The 19,386-nt window shown below is 45.4% G+C and overlaps 1 protein-coding gene across 2 annotated transcripts; it reads left to right on the forward strand.

The window, feature by feature from the left end:
- Positions 1-486: 486 nt before the first annotated feature.
- On the forward strand, positions 487-18,195 carry LOC309807681 (interferon regulatory factor 6-like). 2 transcript variants are annotated; one of them, XM_082627534.1, is made up of 5 exons: positions 487-1,167; positions 8,910-9,038; positions 10,419-10,605; positions 15,206-15,451; positions 15,899-18,195. In XM_082627534.1, exons 1-3 carry the CDS (start codon positions 1,092-1,094, stop codon positions 10,514-10,516), a joined length of 303 nt encoding a protein of 100 aa, XP_082483660.1. In that variant the 5' UTR covers positions 487-1,091; the 3' UTR covers positions 10,517-10,605; positions 15,206-15,451; positions 15,899-18,195. The 2 variants fall into 2 exon arrangements, with proteins under 2 accessions (XP_082483660.1, XP_082483659.1); XM_082627533.1 differs by lacking the exon at positions 487-1,167 and adding an exon at positions 7,482-7,881.
- The last annotated feature ends 1,191 nt before the right edge of the window (positions 18,196-19,386 follow it).

Raw genomic sequence — 19,386 nt, forward strand, 5'->3', positions numbered from 1 at the left:
GTCTCTTATTATCTATTTGGCATATCCTTCCAAAACCTGTCCAAATGCATATGGAGTTTTTACTTGACAATAGATATAATGTATTTATAACGGTATAGTCTGCCACGTTCATTTAAAGTTGTATCATTAGACTTTTCCTAATTGCTACATACTAGTAGTTAAAGTTTAACATTGCCTGTTTCTTCTCAGGGTTTCCAGAAAGGAAGCAAAACCACAGACTTGTCAACTGGTAATGCTTTATACCTTCTTTATGATAGTAGATTCTGGACTGTTACTTTTAAGATTATATATGGTACTAAAGTTTGGCTACATTTCCACTCTCTTTGATTTTAGATGTAAGCTATACTTTAGTAATATTGCTTAGTTTTAAGTGCAGATGTCTGTTAAAATGCCATTGTGATAACTAATATCGTATAAAGTATGAAACTGTCCTGAGAGATTAGCCTGTTAGAACCTGTTAAGGAGGCTTACCAGGGGGCTCTTGGTGAATCCTAAGAGGGAATGTCATGTTTGCTTAACATAAAATAGAGTGCAAAATCATCAAAGGTCTTATTTCATTACCACAGACTCAGAAATAAAGTACACTTTTTTGTTGTAAGTTTTCCTGTTGCTCCTTTAAAGGTGCCAAATGTCTGACACATAGGTTAGATCGCCTTATAACCTAAAGCTCCATGTGTTTAGTTTGCTGTCTTCCCATGTGGAACATGAGCAGTTCAAAGAAGAGGAAGCGCTTCTAGAATCATAGCTAGATTAGCTGTTTTAAACAAATTTGGTGCTAGGTCTGGTTGAATAGATAGGGTTGCATATTTGCAGAAAAGCTAGTTTTTATTTAGAAAAGTCTGAACTTGGTTCCACTGTGGGCCTGATGATAGTCGTGGGGTAGCAACAAGAACAGTATAAGTTTTGTTTTTAAAATCCCCATTTTCCTTTTAGTCAGAGAGTTTATAGATACTTCAAGTTCTGAAAGTGAAGCATAGAGTGAACCAGAACAAGTTTCTGGTTACAACAGACTACTTGCCACATTAAAGGATGTCTCCAAGGAAGATGAGGAGGAGGAAGAGGAAGAAGACAGTGTTCTAGATGAGACAGAAATGAATCTTGAAGATGGCGATAGTGACGTCATTGTGGAGGAAGAGATGGCAGTAGAGTCCACTGACATGCACAAGAGTAAGTGTCTTTGATGTGGGTTTATCATCTTTGCAGGGACCACAGACAGATTGCCCCAGGGGCAGGGTGCCTTGTACCACAGAGCTGGGTGAAAGCACATGGATTCAAAGCAGAGATTCTTAACATTGTTGGGCTCTGTGATATCTTCCAGAATCTGATGAAAACACAGGACCCTGTGGCCATAAAAATGCAGAAATGACATTTTTGCTTATGATTTCCAGGATTTCATCAATCCTACTTCAAATTCCCCTGATTGGGAGGAAAGGGAACATAATTCTGTTTTTGTAATGGTCTCAATTTATGAAAGAGATTATTGTTCCTGCCTTAGAGGAACCAAGTTGAATGGAAGATAGACATAAAATATACAAAACTTTTCAAGCATCAAATCTGAATGGAACCGATAAATATAAGGTGTTAAAGAGATGCAAAGTGGTCACATGCTGCCAGGGTGAATGAGGGGAGGCTTCAGAGAAGAGCTGGGACTGAAAGCTTAAAGGAACTCTGTCTCACTCAGACGTCTAGGGGACTATTTTTAAAAAAATTATTATTAATTTATTTATTTTTGGCTGCGTTGTGTCTTTGTTGCAGTGCGCCGGCTTCTCACTGTGGTGGCTTCTCTTGTTGTGGAGCATGGGCTCTAGGCACGTGGGCTTCGGTAGTTGTGGCACACGGGCTCAGTAGTTGTGGCTCACGGGCTCTAGAGCACAGGCTCTGTAGTTGTGGCGCACGGGCTTAGTTGCTCGGCGGCATGTGGGATCTCCCCGGACTAGGGCTTGAAACCACGTCCCCTGCATTAGCAGGCGAATTCTTAACCACTGTGACACCAGGGAAGTCCCCATAGGTGACTTTTAATTTAACTTTAAAATCAACTTTATTGAAGTATGAATTACATTCAACAAGGTGTACCCATTTTAAGCATGTAATTTGATAAGTTTTGACAAATGTGTATATCTATATTGTCATCGCCAAAGTCAAGATACAGAACACTTCCAATACCTGCAAAAAGTTCCTTCTTGTCCTTTTACAGTCAGTTTCCCAGGCCTGGCATCAGGCAACCACTGACATGCTTTCTTTCACTATGTATTAGTGTTTCCTATTCTAGAAATTCATATGAATGGAAGCATACAATAAGTACCCTGTTGCACGTGGCTTCTTTGGCTCCTCATGTTGTTGTGACTCATCCGTGTAGCTCATATTAGTAATTCATTTCTTTTTATTACTGGAATAGTAGTCCATTGTCTGAATATATCTGGGTAACTTTTTATATTCTATTATCTTAATGCCTACTTGCCTTACTGTATTTTTTTCTATACTTTAAGGTGTCACACACCATTCTTAGTATTTTCATTCATCACTTGTACTCGGATACAAAAATCATTGCCTCAGACTTAGGGATTGTTTTAATTTTGTTGGTTTTCCAGTTTTCTTTCATGTTTTAGGTTTTTAAAAATGAAAAGTTTGGCTTTTTAAATTATAAAAGTAATATATATTTACTGTAAAAATTTAAGAGGGTAATATAGTTAACGTATATCTCCTCCACCCTGGGATGAACACCTTTAACATTTTATAGAACCTTCCAGACTACTTTTTTATGGATATATGAGTGAATATATATTTGTGTGTATGTGCATAATGGCCTCATACATTTCTGTAAGTGACTTTTTTTCTTTAATAATATAACGTGTGTAACTGTGGGTTACTGCCGCTAGAACCCTGGTGTCCAAACTCCCAGGCCAAATCTCCTTCTACTACATTACACTACCATGGGGAGGTTTAAAAAAGAAAGGGAAAGTATGAAGGGTGATTTTTCCATAAATTAAATCCACTTTAAAAGGCGCATTTGGAGAGTCAGAGAGTACTGATATTGTTAGAAAGAAGAAAGGTTGAAAAGCTGGTTAAATCTCATTTTTAAAAAATCCATATGTACCACATTGTAAAAAAGAGAAGGAAGACGGCATTCATGATTACTGGGCTGGCAGGGTAGGGGACAGTTGCATGCTGGGGGTGGCTCTCGTACTGGCTCTTCCACTCTTCACACTTGTGCTCGGCCAGGGCCAGGGACCGCTGAGGGAGATCAGAGGAGAGGGTGGTGCCTTGGGGGTTCCAGGGGGTTGTGCAGCTGGCTCCCTTGCCACCCAGACTGCCCCAGGGTTCCCAGCCCCAAGGATTATGGAGCATCCCCACACCTGTTTGCTCTGCAGTTGCTGTCCTGCACGCATTTTCTCCTCCAGCACTTTCTGCAGTGTCTCCTTGGCCTTCTGCTCATAGCTGTTTTTCTGGTCTTCCATGTGTAATAGCAACTTATTCATTCCCCAAGAAGTGTATTTCTGTAAATTTGAGGCAATTCAACAAATACACATTGACCTACTGTGTGCTAAAGCCTGAGCAGGGATACAGAAATGAAAAGAAATTGGTCCTTGCCCACAGGGCAGAGATGTCAGTAATCTGGTGGACCTTCTTCCAGGCTGGAGGCAGGCAGGGAGAGTCCCTCAGGTGATGTGAGAGGTGAGTGGGGATAAAAAACTGCCCTGGGCATGCTGGGCATTCTCCCCTAGGCCTTCCACAGGCATTTGAAATCCGACATTTCCAAAGGGAAATCATCTTTCTAAACCTGCTCCTATCTCAGTGGTCAGCATCACCCCCCACCCAGTCTCCTAAACCCTAAACCAGGGAATCATCCTTGATTTCTCTCTCACCTTCTTCAAGGACTCAGTTCCTCATCAAGCTCTGTCAAGTCAGCGTCTTTAACGGTTCCTTCGTTACCTGTATCCTCTATCCCTACCGCCACCTCCTTAGTTCAGACCCTAGTGACACTATTATATGGATTATATAGAGACTATGTGTTATCTTCATGCCTTGCCTCCCTCCAAACCCTTTTCAGTCCTGCAGCTAGAGGGTTCTTTCTAAAACTTAAATCTGATCCCATCACAACCTGCTTAAATCTCTCAGTGGTTCTCAGTGTTCTAAGAATCAGGTCCAAACTCCTTGGCATGGTTCCTACTTAGAAGCCCAGACTTTCATCTCATGCTGCCTCCACGCAAGCTGAACTGCTTGTAGGCCCCCTAAGCACTGTGCTTTTCAGCCTCTGCCTTTGCCCATAAAGCTTCTTCTGCTTAGAGTATCGTGACCCACGCTTCTCACCTGGTTAACTTCTACCCATGTTCAAGATTCAGCCCTAGAATCATAAATTCCGATAAACTTGGCCAACCATACCTACCCCCCGACTCTTTATTTATTAGGCAGTTTTACTGGTGTTCACATAGTATCTGTATTTCTGATCTATTGACTCATCTGTCTCCTTTAAGGGATTGTAAACTCCTTTGAGGCAGGGAGCATTTTTATTTTTGTATTTTTTGTGTTTTATTTATTTATTTATTTATTTATTTATTTATTTATTTATTTATTTATTTATTATTAGTTTCTGCTTTATAACAAAGTGAATCAGTTATACATATACATCTGTTCCCACATCCCTTCCCTCATGCATCTCCCTCCCTCCCACCCTCCCCATCCCACCCCTCCAGGCGGTCACAAAGCACCGAGCTGATCTCCCTGTGCTCTGCGGCTGCTTCCCACTATCTACCTACCTTACATTTGGTAGTGTATATATGTCCATGCCTCTCTTTCGCTTTGTCACAGCTTACCCTTCCCCCTCCCCATATCCTCAAGTCCATTCTCAAGTAGGTTTGTGTCTTTATTCCCGTTTTACCCCTAGGTTCTTCATGACATTTTTTTAAAATTCCATATATATGTGTTAGCATACGGTATTTGTCTTTCTCTTTCTGACTTACTTCACACTGTATGACAGACTCTAGGTCTATCCACCTCATTACAAATAGCTCAGTTTCGTTTCTTTTTATGGCTGAGTAATATTCTGTTTTATATATATGTGCCACATCTTCTTTATCCATTCATCCGATGATGGACACTTAGGTTCTTTCCATCTCCGGGCTATTGTGAATAGAGCTGCAATGAACATTTTGGTACATGTCTCTTTTTGAATTATGGTTTTCTCAGGGTATATGCCTAGTAGTGGGATTGCTGGGTCCTATGGTAGTTCTATTTTTAGTTTTTTAAGGAACCTCCATACTGTTCTCCATAGTGGCTGTACCAATTCACATTCCCACCAGCAGTGCAAGAGGGTTCCCTTTTCTCCACACCCTCTCCAGCATTTATTGTTTCTAGATTTCTTGATGATGGCCATTCTGACTGGTGTGAGATGATATCTCATTGTAGTTTTGATTTGCATTTCTCTAATGATTAATGATGTTGAGCATTCTTTCATGTGTTTGTTGGCAGTCTGTATATCTTCTTTGGAGAAATGCCTATTTAAGTCTTCTGCCCATTTTTGGATTGGGTTGTTTGTTTTTTTGCTATTGAGCTACATGAGCTGTTTATAAATTTTGGAGATTAATCCTTTGTCAGTTGCTTCATTTGCAAATATTTTCTCCCATTCTGAGGGTTGTCTTTTGGTCTTGTTTATGGTTTCCTTTGCTGTGCAAAAGCTTTGAAGTTTCATTAGGTCCCATTTGTTTATCTTTGTTTTTATTTCCATTTCTCTAGGAGGTGGGTCCAAAAGGATCTTGCTGTGATTTATGTCATAGAGTGTTCTGCCTATGTTTTCCTCTAAGAGTTTGATAGTTTCTGGCCTTACATTTAGGTCTTTAATCCATTTTGAGCTTATTTTTGTGTATGGTGTTAGGGAATGATCTAATCTCATACTTCTACATGTCCCTGTCCAGTTTTCCCAGCACCACTTATTGAAGAGGCTTTCCTTTCTCCACTGTACATTCCTGCCTCCTTTATCAAAGATAAGTTGACCATATGTGCGTGGGTTTATCTCTGGGCTTTCTATCCTGTTCCATTGATCTATCTTTCTGTTTTTGTGCCAGTACCACACTGTCTTGATTACTGTAGCTTTGTAGTATAGTCTGAAGAGGGAGCATTTTTTAAAAAATAAAATTATTTTTGTAGGCTTGGGGATCTGAACAATATTCAGTAAAGTCAAGTTTTAAAAATTAATACATTTGTATTTTTAGAATTTCTCCTGGCTTCAAGGTCAAAAAGAAAAAGACACAAAAGCAGCTTTGCAAATTCACTGGGGGTCTTGCCTTTCCAGTGCTTTTCATTTTTATGCCCTGTGATTTTTGGGAAAGCAGGAGCCTTTTACTGTCGATTCTGGGTTACCCAACTGGGTAAGAGATAGTCTAGATAATGCAGATTTAGAGTTCAATATCAAATCATTTCCATTTAGCTTTGGAGTCATCTGAAAATTTGGATTTAAATGTTGAGTGGGTCTTATGTTCTTGGAATTGTCATTAGAAACCAGATACAGGAGTTACTGGTTGAGATCATACATGGTTATGTCCAGGTTATTGGACTTAACCATGCTGGTCACTGACCAGCTTTATCCCCCTTTGAAAACGAGTAGACTGTCATTCTGGATTATATGTCAGTCTCTTACGAGCTTGGTTGGCATTACTGAAAAAATAAAAGTTGTGGATCCACAAACCCATAGACTCTATAGGCTATGTTCCCCTGCAGAATTCTAACTACATGGCCACCTTATCTTCCTAACATCAAGTGGGAGCAGTCTGGCCGGTCCATCTCGTTCTCTTGATCTTGAGTCCTCTGCCAAAGACCTCCCCCTTTTCTGCACCAGCACATACGTCACAGCCCTGAAGAAAGTGTAGACATCTGAGATACGTTAACAGTGGGGGAGGGCTGATATCCCGTGAACAGACACATAAATGCCTGTTAGACCTGGAAATTGAAAACCAGAGAGGCGGGGCCACACTGGTTTTGGCCCAGGCCACCAGCCACTGGTGTTCCCAGCAAAATGTTCCCAATGTGGGAGTTTGAGGAAGCAGGGAAAGGCAGGTGGTGTGAGTTTATTAGGACTTGAGGCCCTCAGCCTCGCACCGAGGCCAGCTGAACCCCCAGAGCGTGCTTCCTGCCCTCCTATGGGCTGCTACTCCTAAAGGTACTTGGTTTCAACAGTTATTTGTGCATCAGGTTAAAGACTGAAGGGAGAGGGAACAGCAAGCCTAAATTCTTCATATCATACGCCACCTCCCTTTCTCTTCTTATTATATAAGCAATTCATGTGAAAAACAAATAAGGCAAACAAACCAGAACAAAATTACCTGAAATCTTGCTATCCAAAAGTTACCATTAGTATTTTGGTGTATACTTGTTCCAGATTTTTCTTTATTTTCAACCCTTCATTAAGGCCATTGTAGTGTTGACAGATGATGTTGGCACAAGCACTTGAGATGAGGCTCCTCTTTTTAAAATACTGTATTTGCATTTGGTTTAATTTCTCTCGGGCCCTGCCTTGCCTGGTCCCCAGCGTGGTGTTTTCTGCTGCAGTCTCTAAATTGGAGTTGGGGTGATGGGGCGGTCAGGCAGGGCTGTGTGTATCTGTGTCTGTACGAGGGAGGGTGGCCACACTTTCCAGTGTTTCTGGGCAACAAGCAGGCACTCACTGCAGTTTCCTATCCCTCTGGCCTGAGCTGTGGAGACAGGGGAAGTACCAGGAAGGGGTGGACGACCCCGACCCAGCTAAATGGAAGGCCCAGCTCCGCTGTGCGCTCAACAAGAGCAGGGAATTCAACCTGATGTACGACGGCACCAAGGAGGTGCCCATGAACCCAGTGAAGATATATCAAGTGTGTGACATCCCCCAGCCCCAGGGCTCTATCATTAACCCAGGTGAGGCCCCAGCTGCTGGGGAGAAGGGGGACAGTGTGCCAGGTTCCGGGCTGGACCCTTAAAGCGATAGTCGACTTGAAAGTCGCCTCGCTTACAAAGTTGAAGACTGGTAAATAAAGCAAGAAATCCTGTCCCTAGAAAGAACCCAGAGAACAAAAGATATAAACTCAGCACAGTCTTCCTGCCCACCCAGTGGAACAGTAAAGCATTAGAAAGAAGAGGGGGTATTGAGTTCTATAAAAAATAACTTCTCTTGGGACTCAACACTGAGAAGAGAGGCCAGGTAGTTTAGAAGAAGGAGGGCTTAAAACTTAGAAGGTCTGAGTTATAAACCTCGGTCTTTCCATTTCACTACTTGTGGGACATTGAATCAAGTCATTCAACATTTTGAGCCTCAGCTTCTTCCACTATAAAATCTGGGGTCTCATCTTTCCTGCGTATTTCAAAGGCTGTTCTAAGAATCAATTGCCATGACATTATGAAGGCTGTTAAGTTCTCTTTATAAATGATGGGTAAGTGATCATTTAATTTGTATGGTATTTTTCCTAGGAGAATACCACCTGATCCCTATATTTACTCAATGTTGAGCCAGTTCCGACTAAGAGCCAGATAATTTAGACTTGACCTCCAGTGCATCTAGTGAGGCTCTGCCATGAGGGAAGGGTCTGTCTTCACAGTAAGCTTATAAAGGAGAGAAGCTGTGCTCCTTGGGTCCTTAGAAGGGATGCGAATGTGTAGAAAGGGGTTTAGAGTAGGAATTAAAAGATTCCTAGGAGAAGGGAGCAGGGTCTGCAGCTCCTGGATAGGGGAGGGGATGAGAGCTTGCACTGGGGCTCCGTAGGAGAAGCTGGGAGTGGGGTGAACACCCTTGGTTCCCACTCTTTGGCATTGAGGGTGCACACTGAACCCAAGGAACCTCTGTGTTGGCAGTGCCTAGCTTGAACAGTGGGTCAGCTGCAGGGATGACAGTGCAACGTGAGCGCCTCACTTTTGACCTTTGTGTGTGTGTGTGTGTGTTTCTCGGGTAGGATCCACTGGATCTGCTCCTTGGGATGAGAAAGATAATGATGTGGATGAAGAAGATGAGGAAGATGAGCTGGACCAGTCACAGCACCACGTTCCCATCCGGGACACCTTCCCCTTCCTGAACATCGATGGTGAGTGGGGTGGGGGGTGGGACCGAGGCATGGAGAGGATGTAAGGGGCTTTGATTTTGCAAGCGTTGACACCATATCCACCATTGCACTGGGAGCAGCGACCAGGCCCTGGGGCCAGGCTGCCAGTCTGTTAGCAAGTCGGAGTCATAGGCAAAGGAACTCCGTAGGCATAGTTATCCCAGTGGCGTGGCTTCTAGGCAGAGAGAGCATCTTCTGAATCTTATGTGATAATTCAGAGAAATTAAAAAATGAAATTCATTCTCAATCCCGCATACAAATACACAAGCTGTTACAAATTTTGCTGATTTCCTTCAGGCCAAGTGCAGGGATCCTTTTCGTGAATTGTAGGCAAACTCTTCTGCTATTTCCCTCGGTACAAATTTTCTGTCACTGCCTTAACAGGCTCTGCTAAGGCTGTATCGTGGGAAACTTGTGGCTCTACAGCTCTTAATACTAGGCTCTGATAAAATTTCTCTACTAGAGACTTTTATCTTTTTTATATTAATTAATTAGTTAATTTATTTTTTGTGGTCCGCGGGCCTCTCACTGTTGTGGCCTCTCCCATTGCGGAGGACAGGCTCCGGATGCGCAGGCTCGGCGGCCATGGCTCACGGGCTCAGCCGCTCCGCGGCATGTGGGATCTTCCCGGACCGGGGCACGAACCCGTGTCCCCTGCATCGGCAGGCGGACTCTCAACCACTGCGCCACCAGGGAAGCCCTATCTTTTTTTTAAATTGACTTTTTGAATTCAGCTTCCCAGGAAAGATGCGTTTAGAGGTTGGAGGGTCCCTGTGAGACAGAGCAGGTACTGCACCTCCCGTTGCACGTTCTGAGGACGCTCAACCACAAGGTGAACTGCTCTTCCACAGCATCTTCCCTTGAACTTTTCACTGACATGCTCCTAGTCATATGACGTGCATTCAGTTGAGTAGCTAGAATCTTACATAAACCTTTTGAGTTAAATTTCATTTCCAAATATACAAAGGGACGTTTGTGGGCCATGGTCGTCTTTATTCATTGTGCATTTGTTTTCTTTTCTGTTGTGTTTTTGTTTCGCTTTCTTTGTGTTGTGTTTTTGTTTTGTTTTATTTACCTTCGAAAGAGAATGTCTGTTTGTATGCCACAGTGTATGTATGGCTATACATACACACCACATATATCTCTACATACGTATGGCTTTACGAAGAAAGAGTGTGTGACTAGTTACACATAGACACTCTTACATTTTTATCGTTCAATTTTAAAATATCTCAGTTGTATCATAAATTGTGGTTGGTTTTGGGCAAACTTTTCTTTGAAGATACTTTCCTTTAAGGTAAGGGCAGTGAAATAGCTTTGGTGGTAAGGTGTGTCTTTTTTCCATCTCCGTTCTCTTTCTAGCGTGCAGTGATGCGCTTCTCAGAGTTGGAGATGAAAGAGTGAGAAGGTGGCCACCCCACGACCAAAGACTCCAAGGTGCGCAAATTCAGCCCCGCTGACTGGGAAAGGCTGAAAGGAAGTCAGGACAAAAAGCCAAAGTCGGTCGCCCCGGAGGAGGCCATTGCCGACCAGAAAGACAGTGAGAGATGTAAGTGAACCCAGGCGGCTCGCGTGTGGTACCACGTCGGTGGGAACGGGGCGGTTCCGCTCCCAGTGCCGAGGGAGGTGAGAGGAAACAGTACGCTTCCGACGGCCCAGCGTCTGGGTGCTGGCTGTTCGGAGAACGGGCTGCTTTGGCCACCCTTCCCAGCTGTGGATTGCAAGGCTGGTTGTCCTTTTGAGCGTTGCGGCATCCAGGAGTGAAGCACCTATGAAATGCTGTTTCCTGGCACGCATCTCCTTTTTCCGGAGCAATGCTAGTCCTGTAGTTAGTAATAGTCTGATACAGTAGAGCAGAGGAATGGCGGTGCAAGACCTCCAGCGTAGCAGGTATGTGTTCTGTTTTGTAGCAGGTACGGATACGGGGTTTTGGTAGCAGTGGAATGACACTTGCAGCCAGAGCCAGACCCTCCAGAGTGACAGTGTCCTATGGGAGGGAGTGGAGAGTACTCGGATTCTCCCTCCAAAGGCAGAGGTTTCGTTAAAATGAGGTGAGGGCTGATGAAGGCACCAGAAAGATGAGCATAATTATTTTCTGTGGCAGGCTTGTTTGCAGTCATTAGGAGTTGACAGCACGCTCCAAGGGCGTGGGATCAACGAGGGCGTTCTTCCTACCAGACGGGGTGTATTCTGTTTTGGAGGCCAAATTGGAGAGAAAGCTAGTGTTTGCCTCGAGTCACACTCTGCGGTCCCATCAGCTGCTCCCCCACTGGGGTTGACTTCGGGCTTTGCCCTCGAGACTTCCTGGGCTAATGAGATGTGTTGGCAGCAAGTGGAGGTCTTTCTGCCGCTTTCTTCAGTGTGCGTGCTTGTGGCCTGTGGCCTGCAGCCTGCTCCGGACCCCAGAAACCTCACCGGTGATGGTGAGTGAGGGCACCTAGGTGAACGTCGAGGACAGGGTGGGCGTGAAATCCTCCTGAGACGGGACAGTCGGGGGTGGTGGGCACGTTTGGGAGGCCCAGGCCCTTGGACCCAGTCGTAGGGTCGGCGTTCGCCCACACGCTTAGGTCGTGGGTGCCTGATGCAGTTTGGGAAAATTGTGGTCAGCCACAGTGTGTGCTTCTCTCTGCTGCTTGGAGCACTACCCTCCCCCAGCTCATCTTTGGGGTCAGACAAAGGCCTGTGGCCAGGGTTCTGGGTAAGCCACACCGGGACCGGTGTGTCCTACGTGGCTCCCGTAGAAGGGGATTTCTGGGGCTAGTCAGTGGCGGCCTTACCCGAGGGATGGGGCTCTTGATGTGCCTGGAGTAGACGATTCCGAGCTCCTCCCCCTCGGGATTGGAATGAAAAACGGAGGGTCCAGGCCACCCTGGAGTGAAGCAGCAAGAAGGCCTCCCTCCTTGCCTGTGCTCACAGCTGACACGCAGCCCTTACCCTCCTGAGTGGCCTCATAACTCAGCCCTTGGGGAAGTTTCTCAGAGAGATGTGATGAAAGTGGGCAAGGCCAAGTTCACGGGGATGCACTTCTAAGGAGGTGGGTGCTGTTTGCGCGGCCCTGGTTGTCCTGGTGCGGGTGCATCTTGTTGCTAGGGGCTTGTTTAAAAAAGAAATTAACTTGAAAACACAGTGGCCGAGATACTCATTTATTCTTTATGATCACATGGGTGGCTGAGTGAAATTTTTATTTTGGAAGTTCACCAAATGAGTTTGGAGGTTCCTCAGACTTGGAAGTTCATCACTAGGAACCCTCAGTGGCATTTGAAGATGGGGCGGGGCAAGGAGGCATTGGTCCCTTCCTTCTCAAACTTGGAGTAACCATCTCCCTTGCCAACCACTTGGCTGGGACAGGCCTAGGACCTGCTCAGTGGCAGTGCCTGGCCAGGAGCTGGAGGAAGCCTCAGTCGAGGGGCTTCATGAAACTTCTTTGCTCAGGGAACTTCTCTTCCAGCTGAGCACCTGCACGTTTGTAAACTCCTTTGGAACAGAGGCCCCTGCACTCCTTGTGTAGCGGGTGTAACTTTGAACAAGGTTAGCCCTGACTGGAGGTGCTATAGTTAAGCTACAGAGAAGGGGATTTTAATCCTGGGGAGCCTTCCAGCGACTCAGAACCCTCTCACCTCGTTTAGGCCTCACTGGGCATGGCTCAACAGTGGTGAGGGTGCTTTGCTGCCACAGTGACTTGTAAATGTTGCTGTGGTGATGCTTCTGTGAGGTGATGCTATGGTACAACCATAATGCATTTGGGATATAGGTGCTGTGAGTCATAGGACCATGCTGCAGGGACCACGTTCACATCTTGCTTAGACTGGGTGACCAAGGGCACATGGCTTCCCACTTTTAGAAGGGCCAAAAGTAGCAATGATGGCAAAGCCTGATGGTTAGGATCCCCGTGTATCTATTTACCTCCCCATCTCCTTTGCCCTCAAGGGTCAGTCATCCTCCTGTGGGTCGTGGTTAGAACAGTCTTTGAGAAGCTCCAAGTGACACGGAGCCTCTGCCCCATAGCTGGTGGCCATGGGCATCTTGGGCAGTCAGGGTGGGTGTCCTTCAGGGTTATTAGTGGCCTGGGTAAGGTCACACTAGCGTAAGGTCTTGGGGGGCCTTAGCTGAGGGGAATTGAGATCTTTGCCCTAAAAGGCTCTGGGGTTGGGGGAAGGGTGGATGGACCTAGTTTGGAAAAAGAAACTTTCAAATTGGACATGGGGGTTCTTAAGGTAGCCCTTCCATTCCTCCATGGATGCCCTCCCACGGAGCTTTTAGGGAAGGCTGATTGGACCAGATTGGACCCGAGAAGTCCAATGGTGTAACCAGCAGGGCTCACCTCTTAAAATTTCCTACATTTCAGGCCTGAGATTCAGGCTGGTCTGAAAGTCTTGGCATCTTTTGGTTAAAGGGATTTTTCCAGCCTTTCTCTGTGCTGAGCCCGGCCCGTGATGATGAAGCCCACCCTGGAGGGAGGCTAGCAGTAACATTCCCACTTTACAAGTGAAGGGGGCTGAGTTGTAAAGCGGCGCCATTCCTGCCCGAGTGTTTAAGAGGGTCACAGAGCAGCCGGAGTGAGAGCTGCAGCACGCCGTCTTCACCGGGCCTGCGGTAGCCTGGGCTGCATCACCCGTGAGCACAGGCCAGGAGTTTGGGGTTTCTCCTGCTGCCATGGCAGGAGACCCTCGCGGTTGGGGTGATTCCACCATTCCGGCAAAGAGTAGATGGGGATCTGCCCCACCTTGGGATACCCTTGGAGAAAAGCTAAATGTGTTCCACCATTGAGAGCACAGGTCAGGCTAGCCCAGGCCAGGGTGAGGTTCATCCCCACAACTGGCTGCCATTAAATGCTGGGAATGCCCCCAAGAGAGTCTGATCAGGGGACCAGCCGGCTGGGCAGAAGTGGGAGTGATACTTGAAGTGGTCTAGGGAGAGGAGGAATGCGAGCAGCATGTGAGGGGTGTGTCCATGATTTCATCTAGAAAAACGGGCTGTGGGAGCTTAGCTCAGGTGTTAACGAAATACCAAACTCATACACCCACCCCCACCCCCGGCCAGTGATGGACACAGGGTCATCTTCGGGGAACTCTTTAACAGCACAGTGATCATTATGGAATTCTTTGTGTGTTAGAAACAATGTGACTAGCAAAGCAGTTGAACTGTTTCTTTGGCTAGAGCAAAAGTGAGGAGTGATGTTAGGCTGGGCTGATTGGAGGAAAAGCCCCAAGTGGATGCTAGATTGAGCAGAGGGAGCAGGAGCAACACAGGCGGAGCTGGGGTGTGAGCAGTTCAGCCCTGCCCGCCGCAGCCCCCCACCCCACCCCCATGAAGGGGGTTGGAGTCTTGTCTTTGAAATGTCCTTAGATGCTTGTTGCCTGGGAAGGAAGGCGTGGAGACGTGCCAGGTGGGTGACTGGTGTCACTGAGGGCCTTCTTCCTAGACAGGAAATAGGAGCAGCCCCTCGATGGCAGTGAAATGCTTTTCCCCCCACGGGTGTGGAAAGAGGACAGACGGACTTGTAGCAATCTGGTTGAGTTCTTTGAAATTGCCCTTGACCCTTGTGTGTGCACCAGGAAGCCTTTCCTTTCCCTTTGCCAGGCTCCTCTTGCCTTGGTCTCCCCAGCTTCCCAGCCTCCCACCATTCTTTCCCTACCCTTTTTCTTCACCCTCGCCCCTGCTGACCCAAGTGAACATTGGTGCTATGTCTGTGTAGATGGCAGTTGGGGGCTATTTGGTCTCTTGATGACATCAGCCTTTTTTGTTGACTAGCAGCTGTTTCCATAGTCATTTGTAGCTCTGCCCTGATTGGTTGGATCTTACTGTGAGGTCACTCACCCCCCCCTTTAAAAGTAAGCCACCTTGGAGAGTTAAGCAGTTAGGGAGTGATCTCACATGCCTATAGACGGATGGTGTAGATGCCTCACCTTGACCCTTGAAGGATGGATTGTGAGTGGGCTACGCGCCTCATTTTCTGCTTTCTTTGCTGGTTGTGTTCAGCTGTCCTTCCTTTGGGACGTCTTTCTGAGGGTTTTGTGCTTCCGGCGCGTGAGGCCCCTGGTCTCCAAAGGGGGGCGGTCTGTTGGTAGCAGATTGCCTTGGGCATGGGGGTCCTGCCTGCTCCTGGTGACCTTTGTTCCCTCCTTTCCGGGTTGTCTCCCCTCCCCTAGGGGAGTGTTATGATGGAAGCAAAGCTGACCGCTTTGAAGCCCCAGAAGACAGTGATCTTCCTGAGGACATGGACACGGAGCCCTCCAGAGAGTCCCCTGCTGACCAGGCGGCCCCGGACGCGTCACGCAGCCCCACCCTCCGGCTGAACAGAAAGCGCAAGGTCTCTGGCAATAGGAACCACACTGAGACCACTGTGCTCCCGGAGGACTCTCTGCTGAAAGCCAAGCGGAGACGGGTCTCCAAAGGTGAGCTCGGTTTGGCTTCGGGCCCGCAGGGCACCCTACGGAAGTCCTGGAGCGGAGCAGTGGAAAGTTCCAGTCCCACCCTGGATCCCTGGGGGGAGCCACTCACACCTCCCCACCCCCCACCCTCATCCCACCCCCCACCCCCCCAAAGCCGGGTGCCGGGGCTGGAGCCCAAAGGTGGCCAAAGGCAAATAGGCCCCCTCCCGAGACTTGGTGACAAGTTCCAGCCAACACAGTGACCACACCCCTCCCCTCCCCCACCCCTGTGAGTGATGTGTAAGACAGTTTGTTCTCCCCCACCGCCCCGGGGGGCTTCTTCATTAATTTGTAGTTATTTCTCCATTAGCTGACTGGCCTGAGAAGGAAATGACAAACAGTTCCTCTAACCACTTAGAAGAGCCACATTATAGTGAGCTGACCAACCTGAGGTGTGCATTGAATTAACAGGGCTCCATCCCAGAAAGCAGCGCCGCTTGCTGCACCTTAGAGGACTGCGGGAGCAGAGAGCAAACCTGGCCGGCAGGGCAGGAAGGAAGTGACCCAGGCGGTTCACCCTACGGTCACCCCCCAGGGCAATAGCATCTCCGAAGAGAAACCTGGCAGGAAAAGGGCAGAGGCCAAAAGCAACAGCAGCTGGTTGGAGGAGTCCCTTAAATGCAGTGACAATGAACAAGGTACGCACGGGGCGGGGGGCGCTCCTGGAGTGTGGATCACCCGCCCTCTATGGGAAACGGCAGTCAGATGATTGTGCACGAGCTGATCACATTCCCTGGGACGTCCCTCCCTCACGTGGCCTTTAAAAATGCTTTGCTGAAATCCTTTGGAGATTTCAGGGTTTTTGGAACACGGGCCACCCCTCTCCTTGCTCGATCCTGCAATAAACCTTTCTCTGCTCCAGACTGCAACCTTTCGGTTTGGTTGGCCTCACTGTGCTTCAGACACACGAACGTGCATTCGGTCACAACCTGACCAGCTTTACCAGCGTCCCCTGATAATGTGTCAGATATTCAAGTTTTAGGGCCCTGTCCCAGCCCTATGGAATCAGCAACTCTAGTGGGGCTCAGTGATCTCTGTTATAACCGGCCCTCCAGATGATTTTTATTCACCTTAAAGTTTGAAAATATCTGCATTGTCAGCTGCCAAAGCGTCCACCAGCAGGTGAAGGGGAGAGACGCCTGGAAAAGATAGGGAGTAGCCAAGGCAAGTAGAGCAGCATTTGCCGTGGTGGTAATGGAGAATGCCTTTTCTCCACTGGTTGGCACAGACGAGTATCTGGGGGCAGTGGCAGGGTTCTTTAGGATGCTTTACATTTCAATGTAGAGTGACCTCTGTCCTGGTTTGCCAGGGACTTCCCCTGTGTGAGCACTTAAAATCTCATCCTGGCAAACCCCTTAGCCCTGGATTTGAAAAATTTAGGAAATAACATGAAATTTAGGGGAAACATGATCTAGGTTTTGGGCAAGTCACAAGTGCTCATTAAAGCTAAGCAAGTATGGACAACATCTAGCCTTCTTTACCCCTTTGCAGGAAGGTAAATCTGATGGGGTGAAAGAACTTATTGTTAAGAAATCTTTGTAGAAACATCCCCTTCTGCTTAGTCCGCTGGTTCTCACTTCTGGCTAGACAATGGCATCGTCTGAGGAGATTTAAAATGATTTTATTGGTTTAGGATGACCAACTGTTGGTGTGAGGGTTTTAAAAAAGTGCTTCAGATGATTCTAATGTGCAGCCAAATTTAGGGGCCACTGCTTAAGCTTTTGAACCGCTGCTACATATTTTCACCTCATCTTCCTATGAGAATATCCAACTGTCGTTGGTTTGTTTGGTTTTTTTTCTTTTTCTTTTTTTAACTGTCTTATTATAAGATTTACTGTCTTAAATAAGATTGAATGTACAGAAAATCCTGCTAGTCCATCTGGTATAGCTGGATCCTTAGAATAATATCGTTAAGATATATACCATTTAAGTATTGTGATTGGCCTTTTTAAAATGAACATATGCATTGAATTAGTACCATCTGTTTTGAAGCTGTCATGTTGGGTAGCTATACCTCTAATCTGCTGCCATTGCTAAATATCTGGACACCTCTTATTAGGAATTGCTTTTAAACATCTTTCGGGGTTAAAACCAAGATTGCTGTATTATTTGTACTGGGACCACAAAAACCTCACAAAGATCCCCCGCTGTACTTTCTACCCCCTTTCTACCTCTAACCCTTGGCAACTTCTAATCTGTTCTCCATCTCCACAGTTTTGTTATTTTAAGAATAATATGTAAATATCATCATGAATTACTTCATCTTCGGAGATTGGCTTTTTAAAATTTTTCCCTCGGCATCATTCCCTTGAAGTTCATTTCAATTTTTGCATATATTAATAATTTGTTCCTTTTTGTTGCTCGGTAGTATTCTATCATAAGATTTTATCACAATTTGTTTCAACATTCATCCATTGAAAGACAATTGGGTAGTGGCCAGTTTTGGGCTGTTATAAATAAAACTGCTATGAACATTTATGTGTAAGTTTCTGTGGGAACTTAATGAAGTTTTTGTTTCTTTTGGATAAATGCTCAAGAGTACAATTACTGTGTTGTAGGGTGAATCTACTTTTAGGATTAAAAGAGACTGTCAAGCTGTTTCTCAGAGTGGCTAAACCATTTTATTTTCCCACCAGTGATGTGATATCATTTTTCTATGTACTCACCAGCATTTGATGTTGTCACTATACTTTAATTTTCGTTATTCTCTGATATCTCATTATGGTCTTAATTTGCATTTCCCTAATGGCTAATGATGTTGAGCATCTTTTCATGTGCTGCTTTGCCATGTGTATATTCTCTTCCATGAAATGTCTGTTCCTGTCTTCTGCCTATTTTCTAGTTGGGTTTTTTAAGTTGTTTGGAGAGTTCTTTGTATATTATAGATACAAGTCATTTGTCTCATGTGGGATTTTCAAATATGTTATCCCACTGTGTAATTTGAGTTTTCATCCACTTAAAATGATCTTCTATGAAGCCTTTTTAACTCATTTTGATGAGATCCAATTTATCAATGTTTGCTTTTATTGATCATACTTTCGGTGTCAAGTCTAAGAATTATTCACGTAGTTCTAGATGCCAAAGATTTTCTCCTATTTTTTTTTTCTCAAAATGTCCTGCTTTTACATTGAAGATTATGATCCACTTTGATTTAATTTTTGTGTAAGGTGTGGAGGTTTAGGTTAAGGTTCATTTTTTGTTTGTTTGTTTTTGTGGAGGGATGTCCAACTGTTTCAGTACCATTTTTTGAAAAGTCTGTTCTTCCTTGATAGCTTTCACACTGCTGTCAAAAACAAGTTAAATGTATTTATGTCAGTCTATTTCTGGGTTCTCTATTCCATTCCATTGATCTGTGTATCTACCCTCCATCATTACTGCAAAATCTTGAAATTGGGTAGATGAATTCCTCCCATTTTAATCTTCCTTTACAAATTGTTTTAGCTATTCTTCAGCCTCTTCTTACCATATAAATCTTAGAATAAGCTTGTCTATATCCACAAAAACCTTGAGGGCCTTTTAAGAGTAACTCTGTTAAGCCTCTTAACTTGGGGAGAATTGACATCTTTATTATGTTGTGTTTTCTAATCCATGAACAAGGTATGTCTCACTATTTGTTTGGGACTTTTACATTTTTCTTCATCAGCATTTTGTAATTTTCAGTATAGAGGACCTATAAATGTCTTATTGGGCTTATATTTAAGTATTTATTTAGGTCAGTTGTAAATGGCATCACATTTTTATTTAAGCTTCTACACATTTGTTATTAATATATAATTTGATAAAACTGTGTTGATTTGTACTCTAAAACATTTACAAACTAATATTATTTCTCAAGCTTTTTGTGAATTCCTTGGTATTTTCTCCATTTAGATTATCATCTCCTGTTCAGATACCGTTTT

Source organism: Mesoplodon mirus, assembly GCF_964341445.2.
Source record: "Mesoplodon mirus genome assembly, chromosome: 7".
Classification (NCBI taxonomy): Eukaryota; Metazoa; Chordata; class Mammalia; order Artiodactyla; family Ziphiidae; genus Mesoplodon; species Mesoplodon mirus.